At 40.7% G+C, this 21,607-nt stretch overlaps 3 protein-coding genes across 6 annotated transcripts; 1 reads left to right on the plus strand and 2 right to left on the minus strand.

Moving 5' to 3' along the window:
* Window positions 1-664: 664 nt before the first annotated feature.
* On the minus strand, window positions 665-5,026 carry arl3l1 (ADP ribosylation factor like GTPase 3, like 1). Its single transcript, XM_056383107.1, has 6 exons — window positions 4,685-5,026; window positions 3,553-3,717; window positions 2,280-2,396; window positions 1,736-1,786; window positions 1,394-1,579; window positions 665-1,158 (listed from the first exon to the last, which is right to left on the minus strand). The coding sequence occupies exons 1-6, from the start codon at window positions 4,700-4,702 to the stop codon at window positions 1,111-1,113; spliced, it is 585 nt and encodes a 194-aa protein (XP_056239082.1). The 5' UTR covers window positions 4,703-5,026; the 3' UTR covers window positions 665-1,110.
* A 392-nt stretch (window positions 5,027-5,418) lies between these two features.
* Window positions 5,419-8,436, minus strand: LOC130173666 (uncharacterized). Its single transcript, XM_056383106.1, has 8 exons — window positions 8,404-8,436; window positions 8,187-8,241; window positions 8,015-8,080; window positions 7,792-7,830; window positions 7,466-7,504; window positions 7,086-7,343; window positions 6,730-6,828; window positions 5,419-5,830 (listed from the first exon to the last, which is right to left on the minus strand). Exons 2-8 carry the CDS (start codon window positions 8,236-8,238, stop codon window positions 5,748-5,750), a joined length of 636 nt encoding a protein of 211 aa, XP_056239081.1. The 5' UTR covers window positions 8,239-8,241; window positions 8,404-8,436; the 3' UTR covers window positions 5,419-5,747.
* A 1,639-nt stretch (window positions 8,437-10,075) lies between these two features.
* On the plus strand, window positions 10,076-20,977 carry rgs14b (regulator of G protein signaling 14b). 4 transcript variants are annotated; one of them, XM_056383739.1, is made up of 15 exons: window positions 10,076-10,337; window positions 13,914-13,935; window positions 14,103-14,254; window positions 14,377-14,394; window positions 15,165-15,308; window positions 15,402-15,578; window positions 15,693-15,774; window positions 15,889-15,992; window positions 16,202-16,414; window positions 16,700-16,776; window positions 17,152-17,278; window positions 17,726-17,807; window positions 18,664-18,716; window positions 19,107-19,206; window positions 19,881-20,977. In XM_056383739.1, the coding sequence occupies exons 1-15, from the start codon at window positions 10,215-10,217 to the stop codon at window positions 20,162-20,164; spliced, it is 1,758 nt and encodes a 585-aa protein (XP_056239714.1). In that variant the 5' UTR covers window positions 10,076-10,214; the 3' UTR covers window positions 20,165-20,977. The 4 variants fall into 4 exon arrangements, with proteins under 4 accessions (XP_056239714.1, XP_056239713.1, XP_056239711.1 ...); XM_056383738.1 differs by having other exon boundaries at window positions 10,182-10,337; window positions 14,377-14,469; window positions 19,107-19,185; XM_056383736.1 differs by having other exon boundaries at window positions 10,185-10,337; window positions 14,377-14,469.
* The last annotated feature ends 630 nt before the right edge of the window (window positions 20,978-21,607 follow it).

Raw genomic sequence — 21,607 nt, forward strand, 5'->3', positions numbered from 1 at the left:
CTGAAATCAAGGATCTGCACAATGTTTTTTGTGACTATGAACAGAAGGATTTTACCTCAGAGTTGCTCTGACGAAGTAGACTATTTGTATTTCAACATGGAGCACACACAGTGTTCACAGCTGGACTCGAGAGGTGTAATACAGCCAAGTGCCTCAGTGAAGAGGCATCCAGACAAACTCTAACAGAGGTACACATTGCTGCGAAAGAGACTGCACGCTATGTAATAGTCCCAGAATTAACATATAAAACAAACATTTTGAGAAAAAGTGTCCCCGCTGAAAATTAGTCAGCCTCTCTGCGTGTAATTTCCTGCACTGTTTGCTCTACTGTGCCTTGAAGATTTGATATCTTGTTCTGCCATGCGAGCGCATAATTGTAGACTCTCTTCTCGCTTGCTCTTGCTTTTCAATTAGTCTCTCCCTCCCTCACTGTGCAATGCAAGAGCTTGTCATCATGGCGTGGAAATAAAGCAAGATGATGGCTGAGCAGCGGCGGATCAGCTTGTTATTGTTATCCATGTCACTCAAGGAAGGGCTGGTATTTACAGACATTTTCATGCGATTTTTCAGTCTTTCAAAACTATTATTCGACCATATATATATATATATGTCTGCGCGTGTATGTATGCATTCCCTAAGAATATGATTACAAGAAAGCACAACACCAGAATTTACTAATTATTTTACTGTCAAAAATCTCAAAACACATACTTTACACTCACACTGAACTGGTGTCTATGTAACTGACAAACTACAACAGTTCTACATGGCTACACACTCAGCTTGGTTTTCTCAGTGTTTAAGAAAGCACACAGATTCACCAGACAAGGATCCTTGGGATAAGAGGAACAAAAACATACATTTTTGGGGTAGAACAATGATTAATAATTCACTTATTGTAGCTAAAATGTTACAATTCAATGAGCTACATTTGCAAAATTTTCATAAAAATGACACAATTTGTAAAAACAAAATTATCGTTCAAATCTGTGAGGGGAGCAGGATCTGTCATAGGTGAGGTGTGTTGATATTTAATCAAGTGGAATATTTTTTTCAATCCCTTATGAGATGGTGGTTGTCAATTTGACTCTGGTCAGTGTAGTGACCGGTTCACTTCTTCTTGTTCACAATGTTGTTGCAAATCCAGTTCATGCCATCCTGGAGAAATTAAAAAAAAAAACAAAAAAAAAAAACTGTCTAAATTTGATATAAAATCAAGTTCGAACTGTTCAAACAAAGCAAGTCAAAGATGTTGCTGATATAAACAAAGTCTCCATTTAAACACTTCAGACTGATCAGTACAATATTGTGCAGCAGGAAGGAAGAGAGCACTTTTGTAAGGTTAATTATGTTCCATCTGAAGGAAAAATCAATAAATCAACTTGGGTCTGACCTGAACTCCCTCTCCAGACACAGCTGAGCAGGCCTGAATCTGCCACTCACGGTCCCGGTATGTATGCAGGTTGAGTCCCTCAGCGATCTCACTGGCCGGTGACGCTGTGGCCAGATCCTGCTTGTTGGCAAAGATGAGCACTGGAACGCCTTTTAGATTCTCCTCGTCGATCAGCTCGGACAGCTCCTGCTCACACACACCAAAAAAGGTAAATGAAAAAAGTTTTTCAAAAAAAACCAAAAAACTTTCATGTATATCAATATATTTAATTCACTTAAATTTTTGGTATGGTTTTTGTCAGAATGTATTTTCATGCATAAATGAGAACTGTATGAAGCTCACCAGTCCTGTCTCTTCAAACCGCTTCTTGTCTGCACTGTCAATAACATAAATCTGAAAGAGCAAATACAAAACAGTGAGATCATAATCCTATTAATTACAAGCAAACAAAAAAAAAATCATATCTCAAGTATTTCATCTACATGCAGTGACTCTCTTGTTATAAAGCTGCCCCAGTGCAGTTTTACTTGAGAATAAAACATACAGTTGTCACATCCTTTCAAAAAGCTCCCTTAAAAATACAGTTTTAGTATGATTATAGTGCTCAACTTTATGTCATGTATGTATTCATGTGGTCTCCTGCCATGAGTAATTAAACTTCATGTATCAGCCCTTTATATTGTAAATAGTGTGACAATGTATTGTTTTATTATGCTTCAGTGACATGGCTTTTTATTGCCTCCATCATGTTCGTATTGTAGTGTATTTTCAGTAACTAGCAACAACATTGAGGAAGATAATGGAGATCCAAATAAAGGATGAACCAATCTCTCAGGGGACAGTTAAGTTTGAAATGACTTGAATGAAGTTTACAGTGGTCACTCACCAACAGGTCTGTGTTTTCCAGGTACTTTTTCCAGAAGGGCCTGATCTTCCTCTGTCCACCAATGTCCCAAACGTTGAGTTTCATACCATGAGAGGCAACACTCTTTATGTTGAAGCCCTGAAGTGAAACACAAAGCGGGAGTCACTGTACTGCACCTCGGTGGCTTCAGTTGAACACAGCACCAGCATGCAGCACCTGGAAAGCCTCGCAAATAGTTATAAAGGAATTCATCAAGTGGCAATGGACTGGACCACAGGTGTGTGTATTTAATTAAGCACTGTTTGGTTACACTGTATTGCAATCTCATTACATATCAGCGGGAGTGCAACACATGCTCTAGGTGTTTATAAGGAAATGGTCACTTTGTTAATCCGTAGTTGTTTTTCATAACGCAGCGCCTTTCTGTTTCAGTCGGCGAGGTTGTATAACAAGTTCATCCTGAAGGCCAGCTGAGGAGCAAATCTGAGGATAAGACTGGAAGGATCAAGTGCAGTGTATGCGTTTATGTGTCAAGTCTGATTTAGCTTTGTGGTGACTATTGCCATGTCGTACTGAACGGCATCCTCTCTGACTGGTGTCTGACGAGCTGTCACAACCTTCCAGGAGCTGGCGGTACATCAGCTCTATGTCTTGTCTGTTTCAGACTAATGCAGTGGTATTAGATAATCATATTAGAGATTAGATCACATCTGAAGGGGGTGATAAAAAAAGGAACTCGCTGGGATCTTCTCAGAAATTGTCTTGAGAGCATGCAAATCAGGAAAGTCACGTAAGGCCACGGTTTATATCCTGATGGAAGGTTATTTAACATATGGTATAACAGGATGATCTGACACCCTAACATTATTATTTTACTTATTAATGGTTAAAGCATGTGTACTTTTAGACCGATCATTTCACAGAGTGTCAGAAAAGCAAAGGTCATCTGAATCTCATTACTTTGAGCGAGAGCGTGCGCTGTTCTCACAAGATTAGATACAATCCCCCTGTCCCTTTCCAATGCTGGGTTACAGTACTATGAAAATACAAAATGTTGAGGGAAGATTTCTAGCAAATGAACCTCATTTATCTAAAAATACTCTTAATGATGAGCATCAGGTTATCATGTCATTAAGTGGATCAGCTGTTCTTGGTAAGATGAATGAATGGAACCAAAAAACATCATCTTGAAGCGTCTCAGTCAATTTTGTGACATTTTTTGCTTAATGCCATGCTGTATCCTTAAGGTGATGATGTGTGGGTGTGAGCGTGTGAATGTATAACTTCTTCTCACCTGTGTCGGTGTGATGGTGTTCACGTCCTCAGAGGCGAGGCTCTTCAGCAGGGTGGTCTTGCCGGCGTTGTCCAGCCCAAGAAGCACTATCCTGACCTCCTGCTCTGTGGATCCCTTCAGTTTCTCAATGACAGAGAGCAAGCCCTGCATAGAGGTAGAGGAGGTCTGGTAGAGAATAGGGGAAAGAAAGCACCATGAAGGCCATTCGTGTAGCATCCTTCAGTACTTGTAGAATATACTTTTCTTCTGTAGAAATCAAGAAGTGTCATGGCAGGTCATTTCTCATCGTATGTTTCAATTTTGTAATGTTTGGGTTTAGAATATGAAAATATGGGAGCGGTTCAATAATAATAAAAATGTAACTACAGTGTTGATCAGGAGGACACTGTGCATTTGGAAAACCACAATATTGCAATGATAATACAAAAAGAGCAAGACCTTTCCTTAAGGGTGCAATTTTTCTTATAATATCCGAAGATAAATAAAGAGACACCTCAAAACTGATGAAAATCCCACTGACCTCCTTCCAGTTTGAGGTCAAAGCTCCCCTTACGCACGGCACGATCGAGAGCACACATGCGTGCCCATCTTGCTCCACCCTCCCACCGACCAATCTCCAGTCCTAATATCTGGAGCTACTGTATAGCTCCCACCCCCCCATTCTGTGAGAAATAATCTGTTGCTTCATTTGGAAAAGCATCAGTGTTGATTAGAGCTTTATTCATATAATTATTCACCTTTTTATCGTGATTAATCTGACGCAAGGTTGCACAACAGCAGACTGCTGACATAAGACGCACCGAAGATTTAAATATTTGATTCAAGGTGATAGTACCACAGTGTATGTGTGGTTAACTGTAAATCAAAGGTCATTAAAAGTTCCATTTGGATGTATAATCACAGTTTTTAAATTGTATCAACACAGTTTGACAAGTCAGTGAATTTATCATCCAACCGTCCTGTCTGAGAGCTGCATCTACACAGAAATTCTGTAAAACACTTGTTGATTCATACTTGATGGTTCATACTATGAAAGTCCTGACCACCCGTGAGAAATTCTTCTGTGTCAAACAAATACCAAAGGTTCACATTTGGTTTTATAAGTCCTGTGGCTCCAGATCAGGTCACTTACCTTTTGAGCTTCTCCCATGGTGGCGTGTTTCCCGTGGCTTGGCTGGAGGCTGCAGCTACATTCTTCAGTGAAGCTCACACAGGTGTGTTAGCTATCCAGGTCACCCAGGCTAGCTGTCCAGAAGAGGTACCAGCAGCCTTTTTCTTTTCCCTCTTCCTCCTCAGTAAACTTGGGTGGGTTAAGTGCTATGTGTGTATGTGATAGTAATGTCTACCTGGGCGTCAATTGCACAGTCGCCGTGGAGTTAGCAAGCAGGAAGAGGGGGAGGGTGGACGGGACTGGGATTAGAGGCCAGAATTAGCCCTAGTCATCCATGCAAAGGCCACCCCATCCACCCTCCCCCCTTCCTCTGTCCAACCCTCCATCTCCACTTTGCAGTGGCTTTACCTGGATTATCCCTTAGCCACCTGCTATAGGAGGAAACTGAATAAACAGTCCTTCCTGACACACTCTCAAACACTCAGATATTATGGGCAGAAAAAAAAAGAGGTTTAGCCATTTTGCCATATGGCTGGCGGAGGGAAAATGCTGCTAATACGGGAAAACAAAGACACTCAGGGCAACATGAAGACTGACAGTCTGCATAGATCTTAACACATAAACATCAAAGGATTATATCATGTTGTTAAACCAGGGAACTTTGTATTTCTGTGTTCATAAATCATCTCTCAAATCCCACACCCACTCCAAAGCATTATCATCCAATATATCCATTACATGCCAGCCGCCATAAAGCTGCTCTGTGTAGTGTGCATTCCTGTGAGTAGAGCATTCAGTGGGATTAGTTTGAGCACGCCTGTCCTGTGTCTGGATTAAAACATTTCTAGGCTCTTTTCCTCAACTGAACAGGCTTTCTGGTCAGTGGGTGTGGTTAACATGAATGCTGTGTTACACAATTGATCCACCCTCGTCTAGAAATGGCCCCTACGTAAACTCGTAACCTCACCTGATCACACACACTGAGACAAGGATTAAAGAGGTTTTATTTCTATATCATATACTACAACAGCAGATTGTGAAACAATATCAGTATTGATACATTTTGAGTGTGACAGTTTCTTATTTAGGACTCCCTTGGCGTGAATGGTACTGGACCGCCAGCCCTCCCATCCAGTGCCCTTTGTGCCATCCTTGCTTTGGTTTTAGCTGCAGGGAGAGACAAAAGGGGGCGTCACACTTGGTAATGTTCCTAAAGAGAATTCATGACCCTAACCCTTACCCAATATTCTAGGATTAGCAGTGTACAAACATTTACTGGACAGTTCAAAAATTTGGGAACTGCAGATAAATGAGACAACACTCTCGCGTCTGTACACTAAATAACTAGCCGGAGCCAGCAGCCTATTAGCTTAGCTTAGCTTAGCACAAAGATAGATAACAAGGGGAAGCAGCTCCCCCGGCTCTTTCCAAATGTAACAAAATCCGCCCCTAAAGTTCACTTATATTATCAAATTTTATCTTTTACAGATGTCATGTTCTGGATTATTTCTCTGATGGGCGTAGTGACAGCTGAGATAACTGACTTCTGGCTCCAACTTTATGTTAAATGTTCAGTAATGAGAGTGGTATTGAAATTCTTACGTAGCTCAACTTTTGTCAAGAAAGCAAAGTGTGTTTTTCAAAATGTCAGACTGTTACTTACTTAATTATTGCTAATCCTATCATCTTAAATTTGATTTATATATAGTCTACACAGAGCAAGACTTGCTGTTGTGCTAAGATGAACTAACTGACTACATCCTTATATTTAATTCATATATCTGTCCATTAGATTTAGGACTACAGTCATAACAATCTTCTCATCTAAGTCTTTGCAAGAGAGTGAAAAAATATATCTCCCAAGATTATTATTATTCTATCAAATTATTACTTTGAAGTGTTAGAAATATATAATTGTACCAAGGAGAAATATAGACCTATCATCTATATCATCATCATGCATTTAAGATGATTTATTTGAGAATGAAGAAGGCACTCAAACTTTTTTCATTCTCTATTAGGCCACTATTGTTCAACAGCACAGACAGCCTGAACTGAGCTCTTACCGTTGTCTCTTTTCAGCTTGAACTTCATTAACAGACCCATAATCAGGACCAAGACCAAAGCTGCGACGCCACAGATCACCAGGGTGAACACATTGTTGTCTGTATGAGGACACACACAGAGGTACAGAAGCAGAAACACAGACAGCTAGGACACAGGCTGCCATGGGTCAATGAGGTGTTCAAGTATTTCATTATTCGTATGTTAAAAACCATGAAAGGTTCCTGTTCTTTTATTATATCATTTAGAACTTGTAAAATGCTCTAAATTCAGGCGTGTGGTTAATGGCTTAAATTTACAATCTACATTTTAAAGATAAAGGTAACTGTGTTAAGTAAGCAGGGAGATGTCTTCTTACTTTTTACAATGACTTTCTCTGGAGAAGACTCGTAATTGCCACATGAACTATTCACATAGCAGATGTACTGGCCTCCCTTAGATGAAAGCACCTTAGAGAGAACCAGGATGCTCATGTTTTTGCTTTCCTTCATTTCCTCCCCGTCTTTCGTCCACCCAATTGTCAGATTCAAATTGGGAACGTTATGGACACAAGTTAGAGTGATGTCATCACCCTCGTTGGCATCGGATCCAGTGCTGTTGATAGAAACCTGAAAGGCTGGTAGGCAGAACAAATATTTAAGCAGAGGAAAACAACAGTGACACTGTTAAGTAATCACCCACAAGTCACTTTATGTGTTTCAGTGCACTGTCACAGACAGGGATATTGGTACAGGTTACCTTTTTCGCAGTTTGATGAATTATTTGCATATAATGTATCTGCATACATAAAGAGAATAGTCAACATGGAAAGAAATGAACACAGGCATTAATTAGAAAATGAATGTACCTACTCTTATCAACTTATTTTACTCAACAAAAACTTCAGTAATACACAAACTACGGAGAATGATCAAATTTATGAGAATTTAGTCATGCTTGTTTTGTTTGAGTCAACCTCATTCTGCTACCACACCCGACTGTCAATTACTACATCTACTGTACAGAGTGTAAAATTCACTGGATTAATCTTGAAGCAAACAAATGAAAAGTAAGACGCTACCAACCATTAATGCACTTAGTTTTTAGGCAGAGCTGGCAAGAATCTATGGGGAAAACAGAGATGGAGAGTATGCCATTACATACATTTTCCTTTTGCATCTTGCCTCGCAATTACTTAATGGCAGGCAGTACTCAGGTACATTAGCTGCTACATAACATTTACAGATGCAGTCTATAAATAGAGTAAGAAGAGGTTTTGTTCGATTTTTAAAATTTTCTTTTTTTTACCTGCAGTCTCTCCTGTCGCATTACATCTCAGACAATGAACAGAGACACAGTTGGAGGCAACGCCAACTAAAATAATAGAATGAAGAGGTAATATACAGATTTAATGTACAGAGCTTAACAGGTATATATATTCATAGAAAAAATATACAAAAACATATTATAGGCTCCTTACCAATGATGAGATGACCAAGCAAAATATAAAGGGATATCTCTCTTGTAATCATTCTCTGTTAGAGAAGATTTGGGTTTAGAATAAGCTTAAGAATTGAATGAGACAAATATTTTAAAATAAGAGCCAACAGCATTTAAATAAATTAGGAGTAGTGACTGATTATATATCACTATAAAACAAAAAAATAATATCGTCATGTTTTTCCTTTTCATTTTACCTGTGGTGGTGTTGTATCCTCACACAGAGCTGAATAATGACCTGCTCTGCTGTGCCTCACCTAATGGTCTTTGCATTGGAAAAGGTACAGCCGAACTGATCGTAAACACTGATATGGATGCAAATAAAGTTTTTTTCTGGAAGTTCGTGGCGCAAACAGTACTGCTGTTTGTGTGTTTTTTGGTGAGAGAGTTGGCAACAATAACAGTTGGGCTGTTGCTGATGTTTCCTGCATGCTGTTGAGTGACACTGAGGTTAAAATGATAGGATTTTTACTCTTGCTACAGATAAAAAGAGAAATAGACGGACTCAAGTGAGGCAGAGGGAGAAGCAAAAAGACGGACCGGTGTCCTGAAGTATAGCCTGCTATCAGCAAAACAGAGGTTTACTTATGCAAACTATCCACAGCCTTTGCACTTATTGTATAGTGCGAAATATTAAGGGTAACTTTGCTCAGAATTGTTTGGATTACAGCCAAACTGACTGACTTTGAAGAACTGAAGCTAGGGAATACATTATCATCTTTTACAGAAGTTATGCTTGGCCTGTACACACAGTATATATTCACACAGTGGCCAGTAGAGAGTGCTGCTGATCAGCCATCCTTTTTCTCAGCTTTTATCGATTTAATTTATAAAGTTCTATTGAGCCAAACCTTCATGTGTATAGACTTTGGGAATCAAGCAACCGGCACAGACACGAGATGAACATGCAAAGTCCATACAGAAATAAAGCAAACTGTTTTTTCTGGATTCAAATGGGCTGTCAGCTACCTTACCACTCTTTCATCAAACATGACTTTTCATGAAAATCAGGCCGAGGTTGTCCCCTCATTGATTTGTGTTTCCTGGCATCTTAACTTCAACCAAACCGTACCCTCATTCCAACCAGTTATTCAAGCAGTGCCCAACAATGGACAGCATGTGACAGCACTATTCACAAGCTCTGAGCTATTTTATCTGCCTGTAAACACATTGTTGTTCTTACTGGATTCATATTTATTGACCCTAGTGATTCACATTGTGGGAAATTAAAACACAAACACTGAACGTTTCACTCAGGAAAGTTCTCTCTCAACTTTACAGACGTGTCATTTAGGACAGGATGGTGTCAGAGGCCTACACGTGTAACAGTACCACACAATGCTAAAATTGCTGCAGAACAAAGTGCTGCTATTTGGATGTTAATTTAGGCAACAGGTTGACACTTCTTCTTCTGACACCACTCTATTTCTGTTTTCATTTTCTGTGTCAAACAGTCTGTCCATACGGGCCCGTAGACTGTTAGTCAGGCTGATTTCTTTGCACTTACATTTTGTCTGTACATTGTGTCATTTTAACATTGAATTGCGAGGGTTCAAAGTGTCAAGGGTGAAATAAATGAAATAAGTCCACAAGTATTTGTAGCCTATACTTCTTTGCTTGTCAAGAATGATATTGGTCTGACCCTTTGAAAATTCAAAAACAATGTTGCCATTATGCTACATACAAGCCTTTGCTGAATATGCTCAGCCACTTTGCATAATGGCTCTGATATCCAGGCAAAAGCAGACAGGAAAGTTTCTGACACTTGACACCTCAAACTGACAGTGTATTAGCCGTGAAACCAACATTTTTTCCAAAGGGGGTGTAAAAAAGAAAAGGACAGCGCACCCTTAATTAAAAAGTCGTGCTTCACCTGGCTCGTTGGGTTGTGCGCAGTCAGGTAAGATCAAAGCTGGTAATTAACTCTGACCTGAAGACTTTCAAGCTCTTTGCTGGAGTTCTCCCCCCCCCCCCGGTTTGACCCGCAGCGTGCTTGTTTTCCGGGAAGATGGTCACTTTCACAGGACTTTATCACAGGTTCTACCGCCTGGCAAAATTTGCAGCACAAAAGCAAAGCAGGAAATATGACAAACGGTGCACCATAGCCGGTGGCATCACGCTGCATAATAAGGTATGACAATCGTTTCACAAGAGCTAATCGGAGAGTGCATGCCTAGTTCACAGTATTTGGCAATATACCAGTTTAAGCGGAAGGCTACTTAAAGTTGTCAGCCTTGATTTTTGGAAACATATGTTTTAATTTGGAATCGATCTACAGTCATTTATTCTACAGAATAATGCTCATATACTGATGAACACCATGAAAGTCTGCTCACAAGTTTTGTTTTGAAATGATCCTGAAAATTGTAGAATGAGATATTGAATTTATGTTTTGAAAAAGAAAGCAAATATTATGTAAAGTCGTATGTAAAGTTGAAAGCACTCGTACAGCAGAAGTTTAGTAATGTTTGGAGGATTTGACTTAATCCTGGTTTTCATTAAATCAAAGGATTATTAAATGAATCCAAAGAAAACAATAAATAAATTTCATAGATGTAGCCTTAGATGTAGCTCTATAGCTGCACATTTGCTACCTAGAGTGTAAAATCGCATGAAGCTGTGTCAAGTGACTCTTATAGTGACTGAACATCAAAAGCAGAATGAGATCTGTCCTGTCTGTGTTCCCACATCACAGTGTTTCTCAAGATGTAGGCTGAGAACAGTTTGATCATAGTATACTTCCTCTTTTGTGGCTTGTTGCTATGGCAAGACTTCCCTTCCAGGCAGGAAGTGACAAGAAAACCCAAGTGATGAATTTTGTGTATGTGTGTGTATGAAGAGTGTGCATCATTTTTGGGTGGAGCACTTTACTGTGTCCCCTGACAGTGTGCACATCGTATAAGGCTTCAGTTTGTAGTCTGGTGTCTGGGCCACCATGGCGAAGAACAATGCTCTAGGGATTCCTGTTGGCCACATGGTGAGTTGGCAGCAGCCTTCTTATGTTTTGGTTTGGTTCTGCAGCCGTCCATGGATCCAGTGGTTTGTTAATCAGTTTATGATGTGTAAAGGAGAAAGTTTTATCAGCCCTTAGATAGTGGAAGTACAAGATTGGGAATGTGCTAATGTTTAAGAGGAATGAGTTGGAGTTGAGTGTGTTGAATACTTGAATACTTGTAAGTTGTTGCCATGTAATGATTTGTAATGAGCAGGAATCTCTTTGAAGTTTTGGACTACTTTCTCAGTCTGCTTTTTTTTTTTTTCTTTTCTTTTTTTAACCATGCTGATACTATTGAGCTGACATCCAGGTCGGAGTACTGAGAGTACAGCAGTGCAGTTTTCTTGTGGTGGCTTGTATTATCCGTCTCCACTCCTCAGCTGTGCCAGAACCAATCAGGCTGTGTGTTGGTTGCTATTGAAAACAGACTGGGCTTGCCTGAGTCAGAAGCGGAAATGGAGCCATGCCTGTTTGCCAATCTGTCATGTGTAGGCTGAGCTGGCTTTTGGTCTACTCTGTGCGAGACCATTATGTTTCTTGAATTAGTTTAACCCTGCTAAAGGTGTGAAAGTGTATGAAAAGATGTATTTTGCAGAGGCAGAGAAGGGATGGATGTTGCTCTGGTTTTAAAAGACTCTGTGCTTTGCATTTTGTGTGATTGGAAATGTTCCTATAATTGGTGCTGCACCAAACTCTTCCCTCACATAAAATATGTTTACATATCTTCACTCTCCTTCAAAGGATTCACAGAGAATCCTAATCCTTAGATATTATTTTCTGCTGCAGTGAATGAGAACGAAAGGTGCACAAGTAAGATGATGATGAAAGTTGGGGTTTCATTATGGAGAACTGTGTATGAAGTGTGTGTCGGTGTGTGTGAGTTTTAGCAGTTGAGAGAAAAAAAAAAAAAAGTGAAGTGGTGGAGTCACAGCGAGGCTAACACCTGCAGAAACAGCCAGCCCATATCAACCTGATATGCTCAAAGTTCACAAAGAGCAGTTTTCTTTGAACTGTTGCCTAAAATTCACACATATACAGTGTGTCTTTTCAGTATGTCTTGCAATTTGTTTAAGAAAAAACTTGTGTCGTTGTTGTGTAGTTATTTCTGTTAAGAAGTTAGGGCCTCACAACGACGTCAAATTGTCTCTTCCTTGAAATCTGTCACTTTTAAAAACCAGAGCTAGTTTTAGCCTCTCGGTATTTACTCGGATTTTTTTTGGGTCACATGAGCGGATGCTGAGACAAACGTTTTCTCACTCACAATATCTTTCGGTATGACGCAGCAGTTGACACTTCTGATGTGGGTTGTTCCAGAAATTAGGTGAAGATAAAGTGGACTTTCTGTGAAAATTTTGACTTCAGTTGACCTTCAGAGGTGACTCATATTTGAAGTATTTTACAGAACTGACATCCAGATTGATCGGGCAAATTCAAATCTGCTTTACACAAGTCGCATGGGCATGAATGAGACAGGTGGGATGTCCAGCACTGATCAGTTGACAGTTTTTGAATATGAGGTATGGAGAATGAAAATGAAAGCAAAATTTAAAGAAGAATAGATATGATTAAACAAGTTATAGGTAATTTTTCATTATGAGCACCCGGATTGTGTCAAATGGCACTGGGAATATAATGACTGCTAGCGGTGACGATGTCACTTTCAAGTTTACTATTATAAACTTTTACACCATTTATTCTCTGACCAGGACAAACCTACACAGACACACACACAGTTTTAGAATTGGAACCCACATGCCTGTGGACTGTGGGAGGAAACCAGAGCACCCAGAGGAAACCCAGAGGGGCAAACAAACTCCAGAAACACCTTTGTATTAAAACCCAGGGCCTTTGTTCTGTGAGCCAGTCTGCACCTCTTTAAATACAATTTCAGTGTTACACGACTCTTGAGCAGGACCTTTACTGTGTGTGTGTGTGTGTGTGTGTGTGTGTGTGTGTGTGTGTGTGTGTGGATCTGAGCATCCAGGATTTCACTCAGTTAATTAAAACAGATTCAGTTAACCTGCTGATCTTATTTTCTAAAATACCCACAGTGGGGTTTGATCAATATGCAATTGTCAGCACAGGCGTGTGAGCAAACAGGTTGCAGAATTCAGTTCATAACTGTGAACGTGCTTGATTAGAAACGAAAAGAACCTTTTACTGGATGTGGATGTGGATTTTGTGAGCTCTGAAAGCTGAATGAGAGCTATTGTCATCAGTGTCACAACCACTTCCTGTGAAAACAGCCTTGGCTGATTGCACTATTACATCGAGCAGAAAAAACAAAAAGCAAAAAAAAAAAAACATGCAGTTGGTTTTCACATTTCACTTCCTAAATGTATGTATGCCTATGTGCCCTGCATACATGTGTCTAACGGGATATAATTTCAAATACATTGTACAGCTATGAGTGTAATATTTTGTTGTACTCATTATTTTCACACTCTTAGTTCTGTGGTTTAGTTGTGCAGTTTACCATCTTAGGCAATGAGAATGAATTTACATACAGTTACTTTGTTTTTATGATTTTCTGTTTCAGACAAGTGACTGTTGAACTGAGTTTATTAAGTACGATATGAATTTACCCAGTAATACTGTATACAGCTCGTCCATAATGACCTCAGTGAGGTGTATTTCATCTTGTCAGATGATTTGTTTAATTTTAGTCTGTTTTACTGCTGTTGTAAAGTTATCTGCTCTCTCTATCCACAGATCCAGGCAGTGTCAGATGGAGGTAAGCGTGAACAGTCAACGTACACTCTGACAATCCTGTGCATGTCACATTTCTACAATGTGAACATGTCTGAGCACGACGGAAGAAAATATCTGATTCAGTCTCATTCTCGGTCATGATTTTCTGTGCTGATAAATGGGTGTGTTTGTGTCTGGATGTGTTTGTAGAGTTGAACATGTCTGCACGGGGCTGTGGAGGCAGCAGCTCAAGCCTTCCAGGGACTCCAGGTGGAGAGGCTGGCCCCGCAAACAGCGTACTGAGCTGGGCCGTTTCATTTGAGAAGCTGTTGGAGGACCCTGCTGGGGTCGGTTACTTTACGGTGAGTCACACTCTACACACATACTAGCCTTATGCTGTAATTTTCAACAAGTTTAAGAATAATTGAAGTGTTGATGTTTTCTAATGATCCTCGTGTGTGTGTGTTTGTGTGTTTCTCAACAGGCCTTCTTGAGGTCTGAGGTGAGTGCAGAGAACATTTTATTCTGGCAAGCTTGTGAAAAGTTCAGGAGGATTCCAGCCACCTCATTGGACGAGGTATGATGGCACCGTTTTACCTCTTTACATGGTGACTTAGCTTAATGTGATTCATTATGCTGTTGTGTGTTTAGAAATACTCTCATTGTAACTTCCCTTAAATGTGTTTTTTTTCACTGTAGACAAGAAGTTGAATGTGGGAGGTCAAGTCGGTAGCTATGTTGCTATAATTGTATCTGTGTAGTGATCTGATTCAGTGATGTGTGTGTGTGTGTGTTTTTTTTTTTAAGTCAGTTAACAAGCTTTATATAGTAAACAAAAACATTTCCTGTTGATTTCAGCGATGTATAATGTTTTTTTTTTTTTTAATATTTGCACTCTGCTACGCTAATCTTTCATATAAAAGTAGCCAGCTGGGAAGCTTTAACAGCTAACATCATGAATAGACTTTTAGCGACTTATTGATTGTATGACGGGCAGTGTGGATGTTTGGAAACGGTGGATTTGATTCTTGGTACAGGAAGTGCCCAACACTCAAGGGGAGAACACAGAGCCAGTGAAAAGATAAAAGCACCGAGTGGCTTTGAAGGTTGCCACTGAAAGCTAAACACTCAAATGAAAACTGGTACAATGTGTCATTTGGGATTTATTCCTGTTGATGTGTCACTGGCTCAAAAAAAATGAATAGGAAACAAGGTTGAGGTAATAAGTAATCATCAGGGTGATTCACTCTGAGGAAGGTGTTGCTTTTCCAGCTAAAAGCAGTGGCTCGCTCCATCTACAACACCTACCTGTCTGACAGCGCTCCCTACTCAGTCAACATCGATGACACGGCCAAGACAGAGGAGAAGGACCTGGAGCAGCCCACACCTGACATGTTTAACAAGGCTCAAGCACAGGTCTGTTTAGAGTCCTGACTCTCATATTAACTCAATAACACAGTGTTGGTGCCATGGCTGACTTTGTGTACCATTGCTCCTGCTTTGCATCAGATATTCAAGCTGATGAAGATGGACAGCTACAGGCGGTTTGTGCGCTCTCCTCTTTACCAGAATTGCACCTTGGCAAGTGTAGAAGGAAAACTTCTGCCTCAGCTCTCTAATGAGCCGGCTCGCATGGGATCCTGGGAGGACATGGCCAGCAGCAGCCCCTCGCTCAGTGACAGGAAGGTATATAGCCTAGGAAAAAATACACTGAGGGACAGGGAAGGGAAAATGTGACTGATTCTTGTTTTGATTGTGCTGTGTTGACTTTATTTCATTTAATTTCACTGTCTCAAACAGAACAAGAGGTCAGACTCTAACAGTTTGCCAGGTGGCAAGAGTGCCTCAGAGAAACTGCGACAGAAAAGAGGATCCTGGGGAGGTAGTGCCAGTCAGATGGCAGATCTTGTACTTCCGTGTTAATGTACTTACTGTGACTTTATTTGACACTTCCTCCCTGGCTCTCTTCTTGTTCTTCTCTTTCCATCGATAACAGAAGATACACCAAACACCCAGAGTGCAGTCTCCCGCATAGAGTCCCATATGTCGGTGAAGTCGACCAGCAGTGTGGAGCTTGGCTCCCTCTACAGGCAGATGGAGGTCAGTGCGTTTGTGGCAAAAAGGGTTTGTACTGTAGCTGCAGCCGGTTGATCAGAAATCAATTATTGTTCAATTACAATGAAGCACACAGGAATGACTAAATGTAGTCTTCGAATTCAGAGGAGAATCTGACACAAAATGAATAAAATAATTTTGTAGTATATTTTTTACTCTTAAATCCTTTGCTCTCTTCTCCATCTGTGGTGCAGAATGGCAAATCAATTCCCCGGTCTCCAGATCAGGGAGGTGGGGGCAGGATAGAGGTGGAGGGGGGTTACTGCTGTGTCTACCTACCTGATGGCAGTGCCTCTCTGGCCCCTACACGCAATGGCCAACCCATCAAAGACATGCTGGCTAGCCTGTGTGAAAAGAGAGGCTTCCCGCTGAAAGATATCATTATCTACCTTCACGGGAAGGACAAGGTGAGCGCTTAGCTGCTGTGTGTCCTCCACTAGCCACAGCTTTACATCAAGTAGCTCTTCAAACCGTTCTACTGTATGGCACTGCAAAGTTGTTTTGCAACAGGCAGTATGAGAAAGAAGACTGCCATGTTCCTGTTCCAACATCCTCTCACTGCCTCATCCTACTCCCTCTTTTCACGTCTGAAACTTTGTGAAACCTATTTGAAAGTGTCCCCATTTGAAGCTCACATCTCTGAAAATCGCTTTAATTTCTCTCTGTCTGATACACTGTTGCTCTCTCTACAGCAGCCCTTATCGCTGGACCAGGACTGCTCCGTACTGAGAGATCAGCAGGTCTCTCTAGAGCTCAGGGTGACGTTTGCGTGAGTCAACTGTCACTTCCTTTGCTTCCTTTTTTTTTTTTTTTTTTTTTTTTTCTTTCTGTCTTTGACACCCTAGCAGGCTTTCACACCTCCATCCCCACCACAGAATCTCGCTCTTCACCATATTAGAGGAAAGTCCTTGTGTTACCACCAGTAATAGTCTGGTTTTCTGGGTGGAAATCATTTTAGTCATCATTTGCACTGACTGTGTAATTACACAAGTTGCTATATTAAAATCACATTTGGATATCCTGTTCAGATACCATTGTGTGGGAAATGTCTCTGTGACTACAGGCTTTGTTTGACTAGATTTAAGTGATGCTATTCTGCTGTCCCACCTCGTTCAGGGGGGTTATTGAATTTCATGTGTTTCAGGCTGGAGATTGCCTTCACTGGTAAGACTGTGGGGATCATGGTGAAGTCTAGTAAGACGCTGCAGGACGCCCTCTCTGCTGTGATGCAGAAGCACCACCTCAAGCTGCAAGAGGCCCTGGTCACCATGGTGAGTGAGTGTATGCATGTATGAATGAGACGGTAGCCTGAGCTTGAGTAGTTACTCAGATAATGACTTTCTGGCTAGTCAAATAAATTCACTTTAATGATAAGCTGCCTTGTCTGGCATTTTTAAATATATTCATTTTTTAAAATTCTGCCCATCTCTCCTGTCAGTCTCATCTGCCTCTCCTGCCTCCAGCAGCCGTTGCTAGGCAGCAGTTTACGCGTCAGTGTGCATGTTAATATTAATATCAAATCTGTAATTTTAATGTGGTTACTGAAACCTGAAGGTGTTACACTATTTTGTTAGTGGAATAAGAATTAAGATTACACCGTCTTACTAATGTGTAAATGTGTTTTCCCTGTGTTATGCACCATAGTGATAGTTCATCATCGTGTGTCAGCATCTGCCCGACTGGAATGATTCATGTTTTTATCTGCCTGTTCGTTTAAGGTTGGAAGTGATGAGCCTGTGAACATGAGCGGCACCGTGTTCAGATTGGCCAATAAGACGCTACGACTTGACAAAACCAAAGGTGAATGCACTGACCCAGTGTTTTTACTTTAATGTGAACCAGAAAGAATCCAGTTGATGTCACTTTTACATAATTTAATCATGACTGCGCTGCTCCCCCAAAAGCACAATCAGCCACAAGATAAAAAGAAACCTACTTGGCCAACGAGTGAATGAACTGAGTTGAATAAAATCCGATAGAGGCACACACTACGTTTCTATGCACTGTTAGTTGTAGACTATGTGGGTGACATATTAGTGATGCTTTCTGTGATCTCTTCTGAATTCTGCCTGACCCCTGCCTGCGCCTTCTTTTTCATTTAACTGATTCTTTAGTCGGTTTTAGAAAGTGTTTCTGCATTTCTTGGCTCTCGCTCACTTTTAGCTGGCGGGGAAGAGAAAGTCCTCTCGCTGTCCATTTTACTGCCCTGCTTTTTCTGCGTCACTGTCTGCATGTTCCTCTTTTTTTCCTATTCTGATTTCTCTGTGTGTGCCTCTCTCTCAGTCTCCATTCTTTTCTATGGGTTGACATGTCGGACTCCATTTGGTTTGTTGAGTGCCGTGTCACTTTGAGTTCACTCACCTCATTTCCCGACTGCTGAGAAACCAGAACCAACTTCACTTTGGATCAGTGCTCCCCGCCTCAGCTCCACTCAATGCATTTAGGAGGAGGGAAATAGATTTGATTAGAGTGGCTCTATCCCAGGAGGATCAGTTTAATTCTTGTCAGGAATATTTTATCTGGCTGATGTCAGTGTTTAACACAATGAGGAAGTTAAGTTGTGTAGCATCACCAGCGGTCCACTGACTACTTTTTTTTGTATTGGAAGTGTAAGTGCTGCTAGAAACTAACATGCAGCTTTGTGTGGTTTGAACAGGAAGAGACCAGGCCAACATTTCCAGAGGCAGTGGTTCTGCTGCAGCCTCACAGGTGAGACAGTGTTAATAAACTGACTTGAGAAAAAGGGTTAGCTGCTGAGATGCTTTCGGTTATTATTATCTAAATAAGAATATAATGAGGGTTATCAATTAAAGGGCAAGGCTACGCTCGAACGAGGAATAAAAACCTTCATTATATTCGGTTGTGGGATTTTCTTAGTGCACTAAATATAGCGCTCTACAGAGTAAAATGAGGAGCGATTTTGTACATAGCCCAAGGCTTCTGGACACCACCAAAATCTTATCAACACGCATGTCTCTGATGAGAAGTTCAATCCTTGTGTGATCTATAGGACTGATAATTTATAACCTTACTGAGATTTGAAACTTGTCAAACGATATTTTAATATATTGATGAAGCTGGAATCTATTTTGCTCCCAGGCTGGGGCAGTGAGTGGAGGTGGCGTGGAGGCCCGAGCATCACCGAAGTCAGACAGAGGAAAGACTCAGCCCAAGCCCAGTAAGAACCCCGACATGGATGGTAGGAGACCTCAGCAGTATCTAGGAGGGTTGGGCAATATGGCAACATATGCTGTAAGATGATAAAAAATTGACAACCGTCAATAAGGAATCCGTGACAATACGGAAGTTTTTTTGTTTTTTTTCCATTTGAACTTGAGGGCTTGTTCTTGGCCTTTGAAACAAAGTGTGGACATTGTGTTAGAATCTTCTTTAGTGACGTTTCTCAATTGCTGACGAAAGAATCTCTCCATAAAATGCATTTTAATCATATCACGCAATTTTTCTCAGCAGATGTAATAACAAAAAAACGCAGTAAATAAAACTGCATTTCCATGTTCAAGATCAAACGCTCCAGAAAAGCTACTAAATGGACCAAGTGGTGAAACTGTTTTTAAGGTTAAATCTCAAGTTTCTCAGCTGAATTTCCAGGAAATGTACAATATTACCACATACATCAATACTTCAGTATTGCAATATAAACTTGCTTCATAAATGATTGTATCCATATCACCCAACCCTAATATCCAGCCAGGACAGAGGTTTGATGAGGAGTAAAGTCTTTTTTATGGCACATTTTTTATGACTTTCTGTCTCTTTAAATTTTTATTGATCAAGAATGAAATAACACTGTATTATTTATTCATTTGTTTGAAATAAATGCCAAATGAACTTGATATTTTTCTCTGCAATCAGGGTTTCTGGACATGCTGACGAGAGCTCAGTGCTGCAGGGTGGACGACCAGCGAGGCCTTCTGACCAAAGAGCAGCTCGAGATCCCTGACTTCCTGCAGGTGTCCGCAGACCAGGGGCAGGACACGCAGCCAGAGGGGCCCAGTACAAGCAGCTCCTCCACTGCAGAATCCAAAGAGAAATTGGAGGACAAGACCTCATTACCTTCAAGCTCAGCTGGGGCAGCGGGGGGAACCCCTGACTCTGCTGGATCAGAATCCAAAGACTTAAGAGAAACAGCAGTTTGAACGCTGTTCATGTGTGGGACGGACAAAGACATGATCCAAAAACATCTTGCAACATGATTTTGCCAATCATGTCAAAAGACAAATTTTAGTCCAAAACGGAGAAGCACTTTTTATGATTGTTTACAAATAAGCTCTGAGACAGCAGGGTGCCACCATCTCTGCTACTGATGATATGGAGAGAAGAGATATCATGGCAAGCATTTATAGTGTCATCTCAAAACACTACACGTCCTTATGGGAAAATGTTTGCTATGAATTGTTAATGCACCCAAAAATGTATGAAAATAAGTTTGAGCTCAACAATTCACCCTGAACCTAGCTTTTCCCTGATGTTTGTTTAACGCTTTACAGTTTCAGTCGCAGTTCACATTTCTTTTGTTTCTCTCAATCTAACATTGCGCTCTTGCTTTTCTTTGAACTCTAAGCCTGATGCACAGGAACTAGTCATTGTCCAGAACGGGTTTTTGAAGTGTATTGCACGATTGTGTCTTCTTTGTTTCTATTAAGATTATTGAATATTTTTTACAGAGATTCATTTTTAATATTTTAAATTACTATTTTCATTTTGTGTGCCTACTTGCGGTTTTGAAATGTATGTTTGTCAGTACTTAAATGCATTTGCTGTGTTTGCTGTGTTGGCACTTTGTGAAGCCCTGGCCAGGTCCTGTTTTCCTGTCACTTTAGACTATATACATGGATCCATATCAGTCATCAGAAATGTGGTATTACAAGGAGGGAATCAGTCGCTTTGGTCATCAGAAATATCCCACAGGGTGTATGAAAAGAATTAAAGTGTTTTATGATGAAGTGTGATCCTTTCTGTCTGCATTTATTGTCGGAGGGGGAAAAAACTTCAGGTTTCAGCTCTCACCCCTCAGACAGGATTTTTTGGATGATTCACTAAAGTCAGTTTCTGGCTTGACAAATGCTACGTGATGTGGTTTTCTATGTAGCTCAGCCAGACCCCACTGCCCCAGTGGACCGGCTGTATGAGTCATGCAGTGTAAAGCAGGTCTGATCTGTATCTTGTCCGTGTAGGTGTCAATTGTGACTAGCTTTGATTACATTATGCATTCATATGTCTGGTAGAGAGACCTCCGTCCTGAAGTGCCGTCATGTAATGATGTCATTTTTGTGCAGTGACGATGATCGTTGGAGTTCTGTGATTGGCTGTTTGTGATGAGTTCGTAGCCAATGACTTGCTTCATCTGTTTACAGACTTGTTGCTGGAAGGTGTTTTCCAGTTGAGGAGCGTAGAAGGACTATTATGGGGTATTTGGCTATTGTATTGGTTACAAAACAAATTAGATGAGTCATAGATGAATTCATCCACACGGATGGTGTCAGCAGCATACATATTTCAGAGTATGAGACAGCATGAGGTTCGGGAAGCATCTCATTTGCCCACCTTGTCTATATCATCACTTTTTTATAGATGTAATT

The sequence above is a fragment of the Seriola aureovittata genome, chromosome 8 (genome assembly GCF_021018895.1).
Source record: "Seriola aureovittata isolate HTS-2021-v1 ecotype China chromosome 8, ASM2101889v1, whole genome shotgun sequence".
NCBI classification, from domain to species: domain Eukaryota; kingdom Metazoa; phylum Chordata; class Actinopteri; order Carangiformes; family Carangidae; genus Seriola; species Seriola aureovittata.

Coding starts and splice junctions, on each gene's coding strand:
- arl3l1 (XM_056383107.1), bottom strand. Junction 1,787..2,279: donor TGGAAAACACAGACCTGTTG/GTGAGTGACCAC, acceptor TTGCTCTTTCAG/ATTTATGTTATTGACAGTGC. Junction 1,159..1,393: donor TGTCTGGAGAGGGAGTTCAG/GTCAGACCCAAG, acceptor TAATTTCTCCAG/GATGGCATGAACTGGATTTG.
- LOC130173666 (XM_056383106.1), bottom strand. CDS start 8,238: ATGATTACAAGAGAGATATCCCTTTATATTTTGCTTGGTCATCTCATC. Junction 8,081..8,186: donor GCTTGGTCATCTCATCATTG/GTAAGGAGCCTA, acceptor CTATTATTTTAG/TTGGCGTTGCCTCCAACTGT. Junction 7,344..7,465: donor TTCATCAAACTGCGAAAAAG/GTAACCTGTACC, acceptor TCTGCCTACCAG/CCTTTCAGGTTTCTATCAAC.
- rgs14b (XM_056383736.1), top strand. CDS start 10,215: ATGGTCACTTTCACAGGACTTTATCACAGGTTCTACCGCCTGGCAAAA. Junction 14,470..15,164: donor CAGCCACCTCATTGGACGAG/GTATGATGGCAC, acceptor TTGCTTTTCCAG/CTAAAAGCAGTGGCTCGCTC. Junction 16,415..16,699: donor ACCTTCACGGGAAGGACAAG/GTGAGCGCTTAG, acceptor CTCTCTCTACAG/CAGCCCTTATCGCTGGACCA.